The 20,145-nt window shown below is 50.8% G+C and overlaps 1 protein-coding gene across 1 annotated transcript; it reads left to right on the top strand.

Moving 5' to 3' along the window:
- Positions 1 to 752: 752 nt before the first annotated feature.
- PDX1 (pancreatic and duodenal homeobox 1) lies at positions 753 to 4,317 on the top strand. The gene is made up of 2 exons (XM_036404048.2): positions 753 to 1,152; positions 3,929 to 4,317. Exons 1-2 carry the CDS (start codon positions 753 to 755, stop codon positions 4,315 to 4,317), a joined length of 789 nt encoding a protein of 262 aa, XP_036259941.1.
- Positions 4,318 to 20,145: the final 15,828 nt, after the last annotated feature.

The following is a 20,145-nucleotide window of genomic DNA, read 5'->3' as shown; positions in this document are numbered from 1 at the left end:
ATTATCTCCGAGGGTCAACACATTGCAGCCCAAGCCGCGGGGAAGGCTCCCAAATTTACCTCTTGGACAAACAATCCGCTGCCTATCGCTCGCTCTGGTGATAGCATTGTGGTCCTCCACCGGCCGGTGCTGGCCTTCGCCCAGGGCTCCGGAACACGGGTACCCCCGGGGGAGCGCCCTGCCCGTCCCTGGACACCCACATCCCTAGGGGAGATGCCCTCACAGCCAAAAGTGCCCTGTCGCTAAACCCCTCCAGGAGCCGAGTCTACACAGGCCGTCCGAGGGTTTTCCTCCCCGGGGTTCACTGAGGGAGCAGCAGCTTCTGGGCAAGAGAGGGGAGAGGGAAAAGATGAGTTTAAGCGCCATCCGTCCCGGAGCGCCCCGCGCATCGGCGCAATGCCCTGAGCCCCTGTCGGGCCCCGCAAGCCCAGCGCCGCGGGATCCTCACCCACAGCAGGGAGCAGCACCCACCCAGCACAAGGCCGGGGGTCTGGGGTCGGCCCGGCGGAGGGGAAGGAAGGGCGCTGCGGGGCCAGGGCCGCTCCGGGTGGCCTCCTGCGGCCCGCGCCCCGCCCCGGAGGGTTGCGGGAGGGCTCACGTGGGGGAGAGGCGCCTATGGGGAGGCGGCGGGAGCCGGGCAGGGCGGTGGGGCCCGGCGGGGCCGCCAGCTGTCAAAGAGGCATCCCGGGCTCCGCCAGCGGGAGCAGCCTTATGTGTCCCTAAGCTGGGAAGCCCCCTTGGCCCCGCTCGTCATGAACACCGAGGAGCAGTATTACGCCTCGGCGCAGCTCTACAAGGAGTCGTGTGCTTTTCAGAGAGCCCAAGCGCAGGACTACAACCCCAGCCCCCCCGCCTGCCTGTACATGGGCAGGCAGCAACAGACTCCTTATTCCAGCGCCTTAGGGGCTCTCGAGCAAGGCAGCCCTCCAGACATTTCACCTTACGAGGTGCCCCCCATCACTGAGGATGCCGGGGTCTCCCACCTTCATCACCATCACCACCACCACCACCCTCATCTTCCTCCTCCCCACCAGGACGCGCTGCCTTTCGCAGACGGGGCGGACACGGGGGCTGTAGAGGAGCCCCGAGTGCAGGTGCCTTTCGCCTGGATGAAGTCCACCAAATCGCACGCCTGGAAGGGACAGTGGACCGGTAAGCCCCGTCGCATCCCTCTGCCCGCCCGCTTCTGTCCCACTCGGCGTTCAATAGCTCTCCCTTGCACCGGTCCTGCTCCCACCGCTCGGATGTCGTGTGGAGCATCCCTGGAGGGTCGTTTTCCCCCTGCTAGCCTCTGCAGACCCACTGCTCTAGGGCTGCTAGTGTTGGGTTGAACGCCGGGGAGAGAGCCGGCGCTCCAGCCCCCGCCGGCGGGCTCACCGCTCCCTGCGCCTCAGCAATTATTAACGAATTATTTTTCACCAATTAACTAATTGTGGCCAAGCCGGGACGTCGTGACGCCTCCCGGGAGCTGCTTCCTCGGGCAGCAGAGCAGAGCGTCCCCCGGGCGCGGTGAGCTCCGAGCGGGGGCCGGGTCGCGGCGGCACCTGCGAGGTGGAGCGGGCGGGGAAGCGGCGGGCAGGGCAGGCGGGAGGGGACAGCCCCCGCGTCCCTGCGCCCACCGTGCGGCCGCGGAGCAGCCCCCGAGCCCTCAGGACAGCCACCGAGACCCTCTGAGCTGCCTCTCGGCTCTGCCCCGGCGCAGAGCCCATCTCCCCTCCTGGCCTCTCTATCCCGCTCCTCCCGCTCCCCGGCGGGTTTTAGGCACAAATGCACCTCTCCGAGGGAAAAAAAACAGGGCACGGAAAACAATGCACAAACGAAACAGAGTTGCCAGTGAGGGGAAGAAACTCTATCTAGGCAGAAAGTTCCGCTGCCCAACAATATTTCTGTCTCTGCCGGCACAATGTTATCGTGTCCTGCGCCTCCGTCACGCCTATACGGCAAATATTATATTAATGGCTTTGTTCAAATAGACAGTTGGAAAAAGGACCACAGCATTAAAATCTCCACGAAATAGTTTGGGAATTGCATGGGGCAGGCCGAGGGGGAGGGAAGGACAGGTGGCGGTCCCCAGTCTCCCTGAGGCGCATCCGCCCACAAAGGTAGAAGAGAGTGCTGTCCCAGCCCGCGGATGGTGCCAGAGCGGAGGTGGGGAGAGGGAGAGAGAAAATCAGGTTGTTTTCCGTGAGTTGAGTGAATTTCGGGAATAAATATAACAATAATAATAATAATAATAATAATAATAATAATAATAATAATAATAATAATAATAATAATAATAATAATAATAATAATAATAATAAGCCAAACTTTTGAACTACACCTCTTTTTTTTCTCTTTCTCCTGTACCCGAAGAATGACAAAACCAGCAGGAAAGCGAAACTTTCCCGATGGAAGCCTAAAATTCTTGCCTGCTGTCCCTAGCCCTCCCGGGAGGAGCAGGCAGGGGCCGTGCATGGCCCGGTCGGTGCGATGTGAGTGCAGGGTTCCTGCCGGAGCATGCCGCAGGAGCAGAAAGGGGCTGTGAGCGCTGTGCCGAGTGCGACAGAGCGCTCACAGCCAAACCCCGGCATTGTTTGTACCGTGTATGTGGCAAACTATATGGCCCGGCGGTTTATTTTTCATGCAAACCCTTGGGATTTAGGTGTCCATGGAGGCTGCGGGCCTTTGCCCGGTGCCACACGCCGTGCCCGGCCCCGGGCTCCGCCGCTCACCCCGGGCTTATCGGCCTTGTCCCGGGGCCCGACCGACCGCGGCCCTCCGACAGACCTGGGCGTTCCGCCTTCCCGGCAGCTCCAGTAAAGTTTAAAGTAACAGAATAAGGGTTTTTTTCAGATACAAACTCATGCGTGCATAGGTTTAGATTTACCAACATTTTTATACATATATACAATGATTTTAATATTTATTTATACACGCACATAGGTATATACACATCACTATGCAAACGTTATATGTGTATTTAAATATATATTTTAAATACATATATAAGTTTTATACATAGGTTTACATTTACAAGCAGTGTATATATAAATACAGAATCATGGGAATAGGAAGATGAGCTGTGGGAGAGTCCACGTATCTCTCTTGAAATTATTATTTCATTCTGGCTATTTAAAGCACCATTCCCCGCAGATGATATCAACCCAAAAATCGTTCCCAGAGGGGCGCTGGCACTGGCAAAATCGGCCCTGAGTTTCCGTGCCCACCTCCTGCCCCTCTCGATGTGCCCGCCTGTACTGCCCGTGCCCCGGTGCCCACGCGGGACTGCGGCGGCCGCGCTGGGAACGGAGATCCCGCTGCCGCCGCTTTTTACGGGAGCAAGAAACCCAAGGTTTCATCAACCTTGGTGGCTGATGAAATGGAGCGGCAGCGGTCCAACTCCCGGCCCGACCCAGCAGCCCCACTAATTATAATGGTTATTTTTGCTTTGTTTTAGAGGGGTTTCTTTGGTGCGTTGGTTTTTTTGAGGGGTTAATTTCTTCCATTTTGCTTTGGTTTGTGTGATGGAGTTTTTTTTTCCTTTTTATTTTCTTACCTTTTTTTAAAAATTATTTTTAAAATTAATTTTAACGAGAACCTGAACAATTGCGGCCCTGGATCCGGGAGCCTTTCTGAGCTTTCAGTGTCACTCAAACGGTGGCACGTGAGTTTCTCCCTCGGCTCCAGAGACGGCGCTTCCCTGAAAACCTCATCCAAATCATTGCTAAAAAATATTAAATTATTGTCAAATAAAATAACAGCAGCGGTGACTGCCGACAGCAGCACCACCTCGCTCTGCCCAGCAGGACAGCTCCCCGAGGCCTCCCCATCACCCCGCTTGCTTCCCCCCGCGAATCCTCCGCGCCGCGCAGGGGTCGTGGGACGTGGTGCCCGCAGCCCGAGGGGGCGGGCGGGTGGGCCCAGGCTGACTCTCGCTTCTCTCCAGGTGGATCCTACATGGTGGAACCAGAGGAGAACAAGCGGACGAGGACGGCGTACACGCGGGCGCAGCTGCTGGAACTGGAGAAGGAGTTTCTCTTCAACAAGTACATCTCCAGGCCGCGGCGGGTGGAGCTGGCTGTCATGTTGAACTTGACCGAGAGGCACATCAAGATCTGGTTCCAGAACCGACGCATGAAGTGGAAGAAAGAAGAAGACAAAAAGCGAGGGGCGGGCAACAGCAATGACCCCGAGCAAGACTGCGTTGTGTCCTCCGGGGAGCTGCAGACCAAGGAGGATCTCCAGCCGTGCCCCGCCGGGAACCTTCCCTCGGGAGCCTCCAGGGACCTTCTCGCCCCCAGCCTAGTCCCCAGAAGGCAGCAGGACTCCCGGTGAGCCGCGGGGAGCTCCACGGCCCGGGACGAGGAAAAGGATGGGACATGGAAAAGAGCGAGAGGTTGGGGCCAGCTTGCCTCCGCCGTGCACTGCCGTGCCGTGCCGTGCCAACCCACTCGCGCCTTCCCCCGGGGAAAAGCGGTGCCTCCGCTCCGAAACTCGCGTTCTCCGGAGGGTAAATGTAAGATGCCCAGCTGTGAGAAGGAGAGGCTTGCTGCGGGCGCTAGCGCCGGAGGAGGCCGCAGGGAGCCGCCGGGATGGCGGGGAGCTGGGCCCCGCTGCCCCGGGCCGCCCGCGCCTCAGCGAGCCCTACGGGACAGCTTCCCCCGGGGAAGGTGGGTGTCAGGTGGCCACCAATGGTGTGTGCCACCCCGGGTGCACGGAGAGCTCTGGACACCGGCGGAGAAGCGAGCGCACGCTGCCTTCCTTGCCGCCCACAGCCGCTCGGTCGGAGCGCGCGTCCCGCCGCGTCCGTCGGTCCACAGGCGCGGACACGGGCCCGAGTATCCCGCACCATCCATGGGCTAGCACGCCGCCGTCCCGGTCCCTTCCAGTCCCCCAGGGCATCGGCTCTACCGAGGACTCTCTCAGGACTGTTACTTACTTCTTTGGAAACTGGAACCTGGTGTCTGTCGTTTTCTTTTGCTTTTGGGAAAGACAAAGGGGGGGGAGGGGGAGGGAAGGAAAAAAAAGAGACAAAAAATTTTTAAAAATTAGGAAAGAAAAAGCCCACGTGTCCTGCGGGCAGGATTTGTCTCCCCCGATGACCGGCACAGGTAGCCAGACCCTCCTCCGGGCTCCTCCAGCGGCTGCGGGACCCTGAGCTGCCACCAGCGCAACTCCTCGGCTCCAGGGCTGCGCTCGCCTCTTCCAGGGCTGAATGCGAGCCCAGGGATGCAGCAAAAAAAGTCGCAGGTGCTCTCCGGGCGAGCAGACAGCCAGATATATCTGGAGGTAGGGCTGGTTCCAGGGGCATTGTCCTTTGGGAAAAAGCTCCTGCCTCTCTTCCAACTCTTTCGCAAGCTCGGACTCTGCCTCGGAGAGGAGAAACCTCTCTGCGGCATGAGCTCCTGTCCCAGCGTGGCTCTCTGCGTGGTTTTGCTCTGCACACTTGTTTTTACACCCAGCAGAGGCCGGGGCCAGCTGCCTCCCGAGGCACTGCAGAGCACCGCGGACTTTTCCTGGGTGCTGCTTTTCGGCCGGCCCGATGTGCGGGAGAGCTCGGCTCCTCCGGGCTGGAGCGGGGACAGAGCCCGGCCGGGGCTTCCCTGAGGACACACGGGTGGCGGAGTCCGTGCCGGCCGCCCCGGGCCCAGCCTGCCTTTCCCGCTTCCAGGAACAGCTTCCCCGTCCCGACAACGGCGGGGACTCCAACTCAGCGGGGAACAATTCACAGCCGACCTAGGAACAGAAGACACCGGTGGGAAGGAAGCAGGAACTGTCCGGTTTGCTGTCGGTCAGGCAGATCTGCCTTCTTTCCTCGACGGGAAGGTTCCTGCCCCGTACCCGGCAGCAGCAACCCCTCGAGCATCCCTCGGGGGCCGCCACGGGCCCTCCGGCGCTGCGGGCCCGGGAGCGCCATGGGAGGAGGAAAATGAGGATAACCTGTCGCAGCCTGGCCAGAGGGTGTTCCCAGTCCCTCGGCTGCAAGCGAGGGGGAGAGCAAATAGCTTGGCACAGCTCTTTGGGGGTTTCTCGTTTCACATGGAACTTCTAAGACTAAGGCGGAAACTTGAACTGAAGGTGTAATTTGTCTGTTGCTTTTCTTTCCTCTGGGGACATTACTGTCTGTGTGCAAACAGGACTATTTCTGGTAATTTTTCCTGCAAGTTGCCTGAGAAATTTATCATCCGAGCCTGTATATCCTTGTTCATCAAAATGCAGTCAATGAGTGAGAACTGTTACTAATCATGATATGAGCAAAATTCAAATAAAGCTGTTCTGCTTAAGAAGTAAAGCACCATATTAATTAAAATAATATTTCTTAAACTTTTGGGGGATATTAAGCCATTTAGCCATTTTTAAACCTCAGATCTTTTAATCCCTATTCATTAGCATTAACCTTTCACTGGTAACATGAAGTGGAACAATTTCCATGTACCTTTTACAATGGCTGCCACAGACATTACAAATCAGGAGCCGCAGTAAAAACAGATCCAGCTGAAGAAAGGATGTCTCTCACACAAAATACCTCGATTTTAATCTAAGATTTGTTGAGCCTGGCTGAGCCCTGGCTGAGCAGCATACATGGTAGCTGAAATGTTGCCTGTCCTTTCTTTAATATAGTGCATTCAGTTTTGATTTTCTTCGTGCACTACTCTGAAAAAAAAAAGCGTGCACAATTAATGGGAATTATTTGATCACGGTGCCAAGGTGTTTTTATTAGCAGAAGCAGAAGCACATAGTTTAGTTTTAATGAATAAAGTATTTTTTTTCTAAGAGCTGACATAGTTCATTTGTTTAGCACTTACATTTGTCTATGTATATATATATATATATATATATATATATACATACACACCCTTTTTACAACTGCACCAATGGAAAAATTAACATTAACTAAATCAAGATACCTTGTAGATCTAAAGATTCATGGTAACTTCACCTGACAGAACAGCAGAACAGCCAGCCCTACACAGTGCTGGGGAAAGGCAAGGCTGACATGGAGAGTTACTGGGCCACTGGAGTTCTTGAGCCATTTGAGCCATGTCACCTCACCAAAACCAGTTGTCCAGATATATCCATCTACCAGGGAGACACCTCCCTTTATGAAATAGTTTATGACTTACTTGGAATCACCTTTAAGCCTAGGATAGAATGTCCATAAAACTTTCTCAAACTACTTTTAAAATTAGACAAGAAATAATGAAGTGTGAGACATCTTTTTATTTCCTTTTTGGACAATTGTGAAGTCTTTTAGGCAAGTGTGGGAGAGGTATGTCCTGAAAAATTGTATGTGTTCAGTGTTAATTGTTTTAAGGAAATGCTGAGCAAGATTCAGGGCAATTTTCCTGTCCCTGGGTGCACCTTGCCATGGCATCCACCCCATTGGAAACTATGGAGACATCAATTGTATCTATACCTCCAGGGAAGATTGGCTGTGAGTATGGATGGAGCTTTGCACAAGCAACACCTTTGCTGCTCCTACTTTGCTCAGATCCATTCCCCAGTGCTGCAGGGAAAGCGTTCTTGTCCTGCTTCTGCACTACGGAGACACTGACTGCCATCCCATGAAAGAGCACAAGGCAGGACCTCTCCTTCCCCCAGGCTCGGCTGAGCACCTGAGGTGAATGGCAAATCCACTGGCTGAGCACCTGAGGTGAATGGCACATGGCTGGGAAAACCCCAACAGCGCCTCGGGGCTGCTGTCACACCGGGCCAGAGTCTGCTGCCAACCCTGCCTTACGTCCCCCAGCAGGACCATGTCCCGCAGTCCTGCAGCAGTGGCCGTGTGAAAAGCAGGATTGCAAGACTATACTTGTCTCCTCTATTACAAACCTATATTTTCACCTGGAGATCTCTCCATTTATGGATAATTACACCCATAAATCAATACTGAAAGCAGTGATTTAACCTAAGGTGTGAAAGATTTTCCAGTCAGGCACTGAAGGCTGTTACCTCCTACTCTGTGATTGCTGCTGCTGCCATGAACACAGCCAAAGAGATGCTGCAGGTTGAGAGATGAAATATTGCTCAGAAAGGCTTTGGTGCAGCCAGGAAGTGCAACCAGGAATGGGATGCCAGCCCTGCAACCATCACCAAAGCAGGGCCCTGTAGCCTTCCTTGGCAGTGCACCTCATGGTCTGTGCTCCACACAGGGCAGAGGTGGCTGAGGGTTACGTGTTGAGTTTCAAGGCTTGTTTTGGGAGTAGAAAGAAATGCAATTGTGCTCCCTTTACTGGTTATAGCTTAGAGAGACCTGTACACATTAGCATAGACAAACCATGCAAACACACATGCACACACACGGCTTCCAAAAAACTGTGACCCAGAAAGGCAATACCTTTTCTGCTTTCTTCTTCCGTGGATGGGGATAAAAATGGCTCAATCTTCCAGGATATTTTTTTATAGCAATCAGGAAGAAATCTAGGGTGGACAATGAAATGAAATGAAATGAAATGACAATGAAATGTAGAAACCCTGCAGTGTCTGTGTTAGTAATGAATGCTATCTACTTTCACCTACCCGCTATTTACATTCATTTAACATTTAGCATTTATCATCACTGCTCCTGTCTTACTGGTTTCCAGCACCCTTTCCAGTGTCTTTCTGTGCACTCTGCCAGCACCAATGTTTCCCAGCAGTGCTTTAACTGCAAGTGCAAAGAATGGTGGAGCAAAGGGGAAAGTGCTTGGAGACAAGGCTTCTCCTAATCTTTGCCTTTCTACACCTGCTCTCCTCCCTGTCCTGGTGTGCAGCTCCTCTGTTCCCCAGCACTTTTGGGATCACAGCATATGCAGGAACAAAGAAAATGCAGAGGAAATGAGCTGAGTGCCTCTCTCCCCAGCGTGCCTCGGGGATGAATCAGGCCTGGCCAGCCTCATTCATGCAGTAGGAAACTCAAACACGTGGTTCCTCTACTATAAGGTCTGACGCACTTGCTGCCTCATATCAGGGCTTGTTCCACAAATCATTGCAGCACCACTGCAAGGAGGAGAGGACTTGTTCTCCTTCTGCATGAGGTGTCTTTAGGCATATTGACAGGAGCTCTGGTTCCATCCACCAGGGTTTACTGGTCACAAGAGGCAGGTGCCTTTGCAGACAGGCATATTCTTCACAAACAACCCAAAAATAGATTGAATGGGAAGCTACTCTGGAGATGCAGGTGAGCTGGACCAACAAGGCAAGAAGATTGCAATGACCCCTGCAAAAGCAATGCATTTGGCAAAGACAGGGTTGCTTTGTCTCATAGCACAGAACAATGGAAACTATAAGCTGCTGACAGTGGCAGCTTCATTTTCTTCCTGTTCTTTGACCTAGACCCAGGAGGAGAAAATCATCTGCCCAAAGAACCCCTGGCAGAGTGATTAAGGTTCAAAAGTAAAACACATCCATCAGGCTCAGGAAGCAGAGGGTGCAATGGTTTGTGTCTCCCCTGCCAGGGCTGGACTTGGTGGTGGATACTGGAAGAGTTGTCTTCAAGAGTGATTGGTAGCACTCTGGTGTTCTGTTTGAGCATGGGCAGTGTGTGCCATTTTATATTCAGCTGTGCCTGCTTTGGGCATTCCCTGCAGACCTCGGAGCACCGAGCAGAGGCAGGCAGGGATTAGTGACTCCCCTGCTGTAAGAAGGAATCAGAAACAGGGTGTGGACCTCCCCTTGTAGAGAACAGAGGGTACCCACAGCCCTTGCTGGCAGACCAAGCTGTCTCAGGACCAAGGTGGAGCCAGGGGAGCTATACCAGGTCCTGGACTGTGCAGAGACTTGTGTTTGAACACCGCTTCCCTGGGCCCAAACCCTTCTCCAGAGAAAAGCAAACAGTTGCCTGTTGGGAGCCTCAGCTGGGTGCGGCATCACAGGGCTCCAGGCATGTTTTGAACACAAACCCTCCACGAGAGGAGGCTGCACCTCCCTGCAGCAAGCAGTAGCAAAGCAGCCCCCTCACATTCTGGCTTTTAACAACATTTCAGCACAGTGGCTCGAGTCCCTCTGATCCAAACACGTGCCTCTCACTCCCTGCCAGGATTCCAGCCCGGAGAGCTGCTCTCTCATCTGGTATGCCCTCTCTCCTTTCCTGCTGCTAAGCCCTTGGTGGTGAGTCAGTATTTGGCTAAGGGTGAGACTGCATGAGGTGACATTGCTCAAGATAAGGTGGCAGAATAGCAAGTCTTGTTTTGGCATTATTTTTATTTTTAGTCCATTCTGTAAGCTGAATTTTTATCCAAAAAATGAAAACTATCATAAGAGGGGAAGGAGGGGGGAAATCCCTTTTACTTTGAAGGCATCATATCCTTTACCCTGGGATGGATGTGATAGAACTTGTTGTTAAAGCCAGGCTGGTTCCTGGAGCTGTGATTGAACACCTGCTCACAACTTCACCCTCTGCTGCCACATCATTGCTGGTTTGTTATATTTATCCCACGTACTTTAGTGAGACAGTTTCACTTCAAACAGAAAGAGGTACATCTGATGGCAGCTGTGCAAGAGAGCATGTTGAGCTGTGCGTGAGGTTAGGTGGAGGTAAAGGCAGAGGAAAGGGCCATAAAATGTAGAGCTGCATGACCCTCTCATGACAAAGAAGTGATTCTTTAGGAGCACCTCTGGAGGAGCAAAAATAGAGCTGAAACTGGAACCACTGAGCTTTCTACTCTGTTCTTCTGCCCACAGTAAGATCACTTCAGACATGTTCTTTTCTGTTCACTAAGGGCTACATAACTGCAGATTTCACAATCTTGTCTGTTCCAATGCATCATTACTCCCACCACGAGTGCATTTTCCGAGCAGCCAACCAATCTTACATATTACAGCTATAGCCTATGGTTTCTTGCCCTAATAGCAAGGAGAGGACAATGTACTTCTCTTTAAAACAACCTCCCAAGAAGCCAAAGGAAAAGTTTTGGTGACAAGAGAATTAATTTTCCAGGCAACTTCTGCCTTATTAGAGACTTTTAAGAGAAATTCCCAAGAGCAGATTCCCAGAGCTCAATCACAGAAGCTGGACAGGACGGGCCTATAAGGCAAGTAGAGGAATGGTACTCCACGGAGTGATGGAAGGCAACACTTTCACAGGATGGACAGCCAGAAGGATGAGCAGGCACTGAAAGCAGGAGAGGTCAGAAGAGAGGCAAATTAGGGCTGAAGCAGTTGGTTTGTTATGGAGAGAAGCCAGAGGGAGGCATTAATGGAGAAGGGTGAAGAAAAAAGCAACTGATGTAATGCCAAGACCTCAACAGCTACAGGATTATGACACCAATGAGGTCATTAGCTGGGAACGCCATTTGGCTTCTGGGGAAAAGTCATGATACAGAAACCAGGTGTTTTGTGTGTTTTACTTAGCTGTTAATTGCAGCTTGCACCTTCCTTGTAGAAGCTTAATTCCCCCTTGTAATGTGATGGAGTTTTCTCACTTGTCTTCACATTCTTCCTGGTCCATACGCTAAAGGAAAGTTGTGATTCTGGCAGAGATTTCCATTTAATGCAGTTGCTCTGCAGCAGTGTTTATTCACTTGTTCCAGCTGTTCCTGCCTATGGCAAATCAGGTACTTAGAGTCCTGCTTGCTCAGAGCTCTAAGTCAAGCTCTGTTTTGGCCAAAAATCTTACAGACCTGCCTCACAGTTCCTGTGAAAAATAATCCAAATTCATTTAGATGCAGGCACTGGAAATTGTCAGAAAATCTGCAGAGATGTGGGAGATAAAAATCCATTTAGGGTGGCAGATTTATGTCCCGCTCCAGCAAAGTCCCATTTGCCCCTGTGTCTCCTTTTATCCCATCCTCTCAGCTTGGCTCTGAGGAGTGAGGTAAGGCCCACAGCAGCACTGCTCGTGGAGGGTCTGGAATATCCCACCCTCACTGTGGTGTCCCAGCTGCTGGATTACAGAGGGCTGGGAGTAGTGCTGGCTTGTTGGAAAATCTTAGTGCCCCTGCTTCTCCTCCAGGTGTGGTCCCCAGATAGGTCAGGGCTTCATTCCTCACTGGCTGGAGCTCTAGGAACATTGGGAGAGTGTGGGGAGGGAGGCTCAGGAGAGGCTTTTACAGGCTGACATCAAGAGCTAGGAAGAGACAAGCTGACACCTGCAGGCCGTGTCTGCATGGAGGTGGGGAAGGCAGATCCAGGGAGATGCAGGGTTGTAGGAGGATAGAATACAAGAAAATAAAGATAGTCTAGAAAGTAATCTTACCCCTAAGGAGTTGCAGCTGGGCCAATTATCAAAGATTAGGAACAGGCCTGACTTGAACAGGCCACAGCTGTAACCAGTGAGAAGAAGATGCTATAAAAGAATGGGGTGGCTGGTTGAGAAGGGAACTGGAGTCAGTTGGCAACTTTGTGAAGAAGAAAGAGGCCGTGCTCTGAGGAGATGCCTGTGAGAAACACCAAGAAGGTATGAAACTTTTGTGATAAGGAGACAACAGTATGGAACCCCTGTAATAAGATGGCAACATGGGGTTACCTCTGCAATGCCAGCCTGGCACCCTGCCTGCTGATGGGGCATGGAGTGGGTGATGCAGGAAGATGCAGCAGGACCTAAAAAGCATCCAGGGAGGGAGTAACTAAAGAGACAGTGCTTCTCCCCATGCCACAGGGAAGGAATTGTACCTGGGAGCCAGAAGAGCGGCAGGGAGGAGGAGAAGAGGAACAATTTGCTTTCAAGCCTTCTCCCTCCTTCAGGCATACATGGAATAAAATATAGGGCAGAAAGCAATGATACAGATGAAGGAGCCATCAGGCAAGGGCAGAACTGGAGGGCAGCAATGGATGGGCAAGGGCCAGGAAGCTGTCACACCCCAATCTGAGGGTGCAGTGGCATGTCACATTAATCAGAAATCCCAGCACTCCCTCTCTGCCTCCTGTTTCTGCAGCAAGCAGAAGCAGCTGGATGAGACAGCTCAGCTCATCAATCCAACAAAATGCTCATCATCCTGCAAAAATGGAAATGAAATATCTTTCATTTTGGAAACAGCTCACTGCACGCCTGTACCTGCCCTACCTTTGACACAAAGCAGGAGCTTCTGCAGGAGCTGGAGGCCACAAAGAAGCAGGCAGGGAAGCAGAGGAGAGTTACCTTTGGAAACATAGATGCAGCATAGCTACTGGAAGAGGTTCCTCACCTTGCCTGAGCTTCCTTTTGCAGCCTGATGCATCTTGGCTGTTGGCCACTCTAATTTCCCTGCTGCCCTTCCAGAAGATATCCCCCTTTGCCAGGAATCTCTCCATCTCCTGCCATCCCTTAGATGGCCTCTGCTATATCCCCATACACTTTCTGAAGCTATCACTTACCCAGTGTAGAGAGACATCCTGAAAGAAGGGGGACTAAGGGAAATTTGATGGAAGGAAGCCTTCAAAGAGGCAGAGACTGTTCCAACTGAGGGCTTGAAAGAGGCATAAAGCCAAGAGCCAGCAAAGGAGATCTAGGCCATGGTCCAAAGCTAACTGCAGCCAATGGGACTGATTTGACTGGGTTTTGGGCTAGATTCTTGAACAGCAGATGTAAAAGAGGATATCAGGGGTATGATGAGTATGGAGAACTGAGGATAGAAAAGTGAGAAGGAGGCAGAGGGATTTGTTCAGCCATTCAAACATGGTTTATGTATGACATGTAAAGGCTTTATTTAGTGCCACCAGAGCTCTCCAGATGGTGCCACAGCCATTGGCAAGTTCTGCTCCATGAGGTCTTGTTTTACATGGCAGCACTGGCTGATGTCTTGTGTAGCAGTAGCAACAACTATCAGAAGAAAGGAAAAACATTGCAGATGGAAGAAGATGGTGGAACTGTGCCCGATGCTGTTGTGATGCCTGGTGGGAAATGGATGCTGAACCTCTTCAAACTCTTTATATCGATCCCTCGTGGCAGAAGCCCAGCGAGGGGATGAAGGATGTGCCAAACTCCTCTCGTGAGGTCAGATGAAGACAGGAACACAGCTCGGAGGCGGGAACGCATTTCGCACGGCGGGAATCCCTGCGGAGCCGGGCGGGGCCGGGGCCGCCGCCGCAGCGCCACCTGCGGGCCGCGCCGCGCCACTGCAGCCTCCCCTTCCCTCCGGTTGGAAGTCACAGCTACCGTCCCAGACCTTCCTGACGCAGTCCCAGCGTGTCTCGATCCCGTTCCAGCCCCACAACACAGAGATGCTGCAATGAGAACATTTTGGCTGTGAGGAAGTAGGTGGCAGTTCCCCACTGAAAGCCAGAGGCTTGGGTTGCCTTTGGTCAGCGTGCCAGCAGGTTGGCAGATGGGTGCTGGCAGCTGTCCTCATGCTGATGGTTCAGCTCTGCCAACTGCACAGGCGCAATTCTGGGCAGTGTCTGGGCAACAACATCAAGAATCAGTCCTGTGAGTCCAGCACAGCTGCAGCATCTACCCCAATCCTGCTGCTTTTGCCTTCCTGCTGAAGAAGCAAATGGAAAGGAGAAGATCTCCAGGGGCATTTCACTAGGAGTGTTCAAGTTTGCAGATATCCATGTCTTCTTACAAAAAACACAGGAAGGAATGTCTTTCTGGAATAGGCTCACACAATTTCAATGCCACTTAGGAATCTGAGTACACCCATAATTTGAGCATGCCTCAAGATCACTCCTCAGCACTGAACGCAGCTGTCACCAAATGCAGGTGACTTCTGTGTTACCCTCTAGAGCAGGTTGGCTGTATCTAAACCACATCCTGAAAACAGTCCATTGCTTGTCCTAACTCTAAATCTCCACCCAGAGGTTTCCTGGTGGAAGAAAGCCATCAGGCAAAAGCTGGCCCAAGCCAACTGCTGGCTGTGGACCACACCAGCCATTTAATGGCCCAGCTGATGGAGCTGCAGGGCCCTGTAATATTTCCTGGCACTTTTCATTTTGTTGGGACAGATGTAGGAGTTCAGCCCTACCTTTGCTTATCAAATGGGCAACTTGACTGCAGCAAGGAAGATTTCTGTCACCCAAGCTGGTTCTGGATGACTCCAGAGAATTTCCAGGGGAGTTGATCTTGGCTTTGTGAGACAAGTACTCTTCTCGAGGAGTTTGATACCGCAGGATGCCAGAGCAGTGAGGATTTGGGAGCCAGGCTGAGAACCTCCAAATCAGGACAGAATGGTTGAATTTGAAGAGCACTACTGAAGGCATCTGAGCACATGCTGATTTGGGAGAAAGCAGTCTTGTGTCTTTCATAAAACAGCATGTATAGAGTGTGATGTTCAGAAAGGAAAAGCAGATTGAGTGAGGTTAAACATTTAAGGTCAGATAAAACCACACTGCTGATTCCTTCAGCATGAATCATCATTTTGTGCTGACTGTGCTCCTAACACTTCGTACTGGCCCTTGCTTTTTCCTGGACTGTCAGGAAGGGACCAGTGAGTTGAGCAGGTTGGTTGGGCAGGGAAGGGAGTGGCCTGGTGAGACACTGTGAGGAACCTGCCTGCAAAGGAGCAGTGGCTGCTGGGCTCTCATTCCTTCCTTCCGTGTTCTCCGTGGGCTCTGCCAGCTGCTGTGGTGCATTTACCTGTGTCCCTCTCTGCGGGCTCTCCCTTTGCTCTGGGCCTCAGAGCCCATCCCAGACCACAGGAACCTCCCTCATGGGGCACAGGCCAGGTCGGGGTGAGGGGTGCTGCTGCCTGCAGCAGCTGTGCCAGGGCCCTCTCTCAGCGGTACCACTGAGGGCATCCCCTGCCTCCAGGAGCCCTTGGCTCTGCAGCCCCAGATTCTTTCCCTTACCACAGCAGGAGCAATCTCCTTATCTCTGAGACAGGAAAATTCCTTATTTTCTCTCTTACCCTTCAATTTTGCTGTCTCTTGCATAAGGTGTCAGCAGCAGGGTATCTGTGTGACAGCAGCTCCCAGCCCACAGCCCATGTAGGAGCACTTTGCTACACCAAGAGGGAAGGAGGCAGGTTTCCAGGTGTCCATGGCAGTATGCCTGAGTTGGGATGTGCATTGGAGAAGGCTGAATCCACCCAGACTCGGGACCACCACAGACTCTGGTGGGCTGCTGGCCCCTGGCCTTACCAGCCCCATCTGCTCCTGCTTGAGCAGCTGCCTTCCTTGGGCCATGAGGAAGTTTTCCTGCTCCAGCTCAGGAACATGTGCCCACAGGCAAGGAGATAACAAAGGGCATGTTTCACTGGCAGGAGCCCTGGCAGGGACCGAGCCTCTGAGGATGGAAAACACCTTTGGAGCTGAGATAGGAGATTGGTGAGGGAGTGACTGAGAGGGAAAGAGTAGGTCCAAAGTGTTGCTCTGGCCTTGGAAGAGCAGGATGTCAGTTACTGGGAACAGAAAAAGGATCATGTTTCTGGATTGAAGTCCTCGAGGAAGAAACACACTCCTGATAAGAGAAAGTCCCTTTTTCTTCTGAGTCACTACATTCCTGGAAATAGTTGCGCAAGATGTTTTCAGAGACCCCTTTTCTGATCTCCATGGTTAGCTCTGTCTTCACCTCTATAGACACATACAGGCTTCTTGATGGGGAGGAAAGAAGATCTAAAAAAAATATGCTAATTTTTTTAGATCTTTTCCTCCCCATCAAGAAGCCTGAAAAACAGCATACACTTATGCACTTAATATATATGAAAAATGAGTGGTTTGATTATTCTCCAAATAGCACATTTGTATTACAAACTGGGAAAAAAATTATTTGGTATTATGGATAGGAAGGGATTCTCACTAATGCAAATTCCATCTCACGTGAAATTTTACAAATAACAAGAAAAAAATCTCTAGAACAGGTGAGGGCTGGAATTTCCCTGAAACATAATCAAAAGCTCAAGTTATCTTTAAAGAGACCTCAGTAGTTAACTGTTGTACAGCTCTTTATATGACTTCCAACAATCTCCATGAAAGAATTAGCTCATTTTCAAACTGTGAAAAAGGAAGAAAAATCTTGGATACTTATGCCTCTTGTCTCTTGCTTGATTTAGGAGTTTCAATGCCTTTGGAGGCTCAGGAGGCCTCTTGGTATCCATGTCTTGCCCATACTGCACTTGAGGTGCTGAAAAGCAGAATGGTCATCTTAAAAATCCTGAAACCCAGCTGATTGTGGAGTGCCCTGAATCACGTTCCTGGTTTCTGTTTGAGTTCTGCATCAAGATGTTCTCCAAGGACTTAATTGCAAGCAAGCCTTTCTTGAAAGCCCTACCTGGTGACACTCAGGGAAGGAAGAGACCAAGCGAGTCTTGTAGCCCCAAGTGATCTTTATTTTTGCATGGTCACACCATGACATGGAAAAATTAGACCACAAGCAGTCTCAGTTTCCTGGGCTCTAAGTTTTTCTTGAATGCCAGCAGAGGAAGAGACAGAGCAGTGAGGAGCATCCCTTTCCAAAGAATGCAGGAGATAAGGCAGCTTTTCTCTCACAAAGGTCTTTGGGTCTATGCAAGTTATCTGTGGGCCGGGCTGCAACTCTGTGGAAGGCAGCAAGACGTGTCAGGGGAACAGGATCTGACTCAAAAGCAAAACTGCATGAGCTTGCGACAGCTGCCCAAAAATACCTGGGTGACTAAGGGAAGAAGAATGCTGAAAGCAGGGAAGTTTCAGGTGCTCTGTTTGGCTTGTTCTCTCCTTTTGGAATAGCACTAAAAGCAGTAGTTTTCCCCCAAATCCTGCCTGTTGCAGCTGAGGCACAGATGTTGCATTTGGCATCTTCCTAATTTTCTTCAGTCCAGCTCAAGTGCTAGGGATCAGCAGGTTGGAAATGAGCTGTCAGAAATTTAAACTAAAGGAGGCTGGATTTAGACTAGATACAAGGAATAATTTTTTACAATTGGAGTGGTGAAACTGGAACATGTTTCCCAGAGAGGGCATGAAGGCCATGGATTGCCCAGAGATGTGGGAGATGCCCCATCCCTGGAAACATTCAAGGTCAGGTTGGATGGGGCTCTGAGCAGCCTGATCCATTTGAAGATGTCCCTGCTCATTGCAGGGCAGAAGGACCTAGGTGAGTTTTAAAGGTCCCTTCCAACCCACATTATTACATGGTTCTATAAAGCACACTTAAGAAAGGTAATGATGAGCTTCCCTCAGTTTGAAAAATTGAATCACAACACCTACCTGGACCAATAGGTCAGATATTACATTAAATAGATTATCTATTATACAGATTGCATTAGATATTATCTTAGCTGAGTTAGTGTTTTAATTAGAGGAAATTAGGAGCAATGAGAAAATTATTCATATCATTTACCAGTGGTTAACTGGTCTGGAGTCTAATGAATGCCACAGATTGGTATCTAGACATCTGTGTGAATAATATGTATAATGAGAATCATCCATGAGTTTTCATCCTCCATTTTCCTGTACCTACTTTGAAGCAGGAGGATCCAATGGTTGTCATCCCCAAACAGGTGATACCTTAATTTAGAAATACAGGGCTTGAAAGGGATTCCCAATCTCTAATTCCAGTCTCCTGGCAACAAACTGTTTGTTTTCATGAATAGCTCAAATTTTTCCTGTTTCTTTGCAAGTAACTCTCTGTTGCCCTCTTTGAAGGAGGGTAAGTTTGACTTCTGAATGTGTCAAAAACTGCTAATGGAACTGGGGGCATTGCAGAAGCTGAGACTTTAATTAGAAGAAACTGTCTGTGTTCACCTGAGTCATAGAACATGCAGGTGAGAAGGAAGCAGCCCTTCCTCATCAGCGAGGAGAGCAGGAACATCCTGCTCCCTCAAAGAGCTGTTCTGGAGCAATGCCCAGAAGGCTGCTAAGGCTTCTGGGAGAGATTGTTCCCATCTGTCCCCAGAGGTTTCTGACAGTAACCAGAGCTGTTTTGCTGGGGTGATTCCTAGCATGCACCTCCTTGGCACTGACTCTGCTGGGTCAGGCGCCCCATCCCATGGCCTCTCCCTCCAGGGTGGCCTTGCTCTCTTGCTGAGCTGCCCCTGCAGCTGGGCTGCCCCCAACAGACTTGTGTCCTGCTGACTTTTGTTAACATTTACAAGCTGTTTGCTCCCTGGAAGGCCTCCAGTGCTGCTTCTCTGGCATCAGTTCAAGGTTTGCTTCCAGCTCTAGCTGCTCTAAACTTCAGCACACAGTTCCACGCTTGTGTGGGACTGAGGGAAAGTATTTGGTCATGAATTTTGGCTAAGACACAGCAGAGCTGTGTCAACAGAATTGTAAGCTCCATTATTGCCCTTTCCACGCCAGCTGCTGATGGAGTAGCAAGGAGAACCCAATGGCCTCACACAGTCCTCTGGAGCCATGGTTTCAGTCAGCCATAGCAACCCCCCCCCTCAGTTTCTGAAGGATGGGCTCTGCAGGGATATGTGTTTCTAACCCCTGCTTCATCCACAGATGGAAACAGCCTGGACAGAGGTCACTTGTGTGGGAAAAATGCTGGATGGAGAATGTGTCTCAAGTTGTTGCTTACTCCTAATGTAAGATCTTTATTTTTTTCTTTTTATAAATCTTCCTGTCTTCATTCTGCAGATCCAGAGTGCTCAGTTGTCAGACTGAGGACACATAAAGTGCCCCTAAAGGATACTTCAGATCAGAGCAAGCAGACATTTGCTCCAGATGGCATCCAAGTCCTCCAAGGACCTTACTGTTCTTCCTGTGATGGGCTATGGCACATGTTCTCATCCCTTGCCCCAAACTCAAAGAGCTTTCTTAAGAAACTGGTATTTGCCTAAGAGTTGATCCAAGAGAAGGAATACCAATTGGTTTGTTATTGTACAGTGATAGGAGCAGGAAAATCTGACAAGAGAGGGAGAGCAGGGGACTTCCAGCTTCTAACTTTGGGGCCAAACCTTCTGATTTCCTGGATTTTTCTTTTCATGGACTCCTGCTCCAGCCCCTGTCTGGCAAGCAAGATGCAGCAGCTCTGACCTGTTGAGCCCCACCAGTCTGGGTTGGCTGGCTGCTGAAGGACTGCGTGGAGCTCCGTGAGAATTGAAAACACCCATGGGCTGCTCTCCACAACCAGCCCACCTTGACAAAGAGAGCTGCTTCAATGTCATAGTTCAGCTATGGGACTGATCCACGTGCCTGTAAATATCCACTCAAATAAACAGGACACCCAGTTTGTTCCTTTTTACACTCCTTTATGGTGCGTGAGGAATATAAAGGAAGATGGCAGCTTGATGGTTTGCCTGCTTGGGGATGGGAGAGGGAACATATTTGAAATTGGAGTGGATATGATTTGCTTGGTTACTTGCTTCTTACACTCAGAAATCTGAGTTCTGTGTTGCCAGAGTAAAGAAT

The sequence above is a fragment of the Molothrus ater genome, chromosome 2 (genome assembly GCF_012460135.2).
Source record: "Molothrus ater isolate BHLD 08-10-18 breed brown headed cowbird chromosome 2, BPBGC_Mater_1.1, whole genome shotgun sequence".
Taxonomy (NCBI): domain Eukaryota; kingdom Metazoa; phylum Chordata; class Aves; order Passeriformes; family Icteridae; genus Molothrus; species Molothrus ater.
The sequence above is the reverse complement of the archived record's forward strand: the minus strand, read 5'-3'. Positions and strand labels throughout refer to the sequence as shown.

Bases quoted from the DNA above. Each gene is read 5' to 3' on its own strand.
- PDX1 (XM_036404048.2), top strand. From the start codon at position 753: ATGAACACCGAGGAGCAGTATTACGCCTCGGCGCAGCTCTACAAGGAG. The intron at 1,153-3,928 runs GTAAGCCCCGTC...GCTTCTCTCCAG, and splicing joins CTGGAAGGGACAGTGGACCG to GTGGATCCTACATGGTGGAA.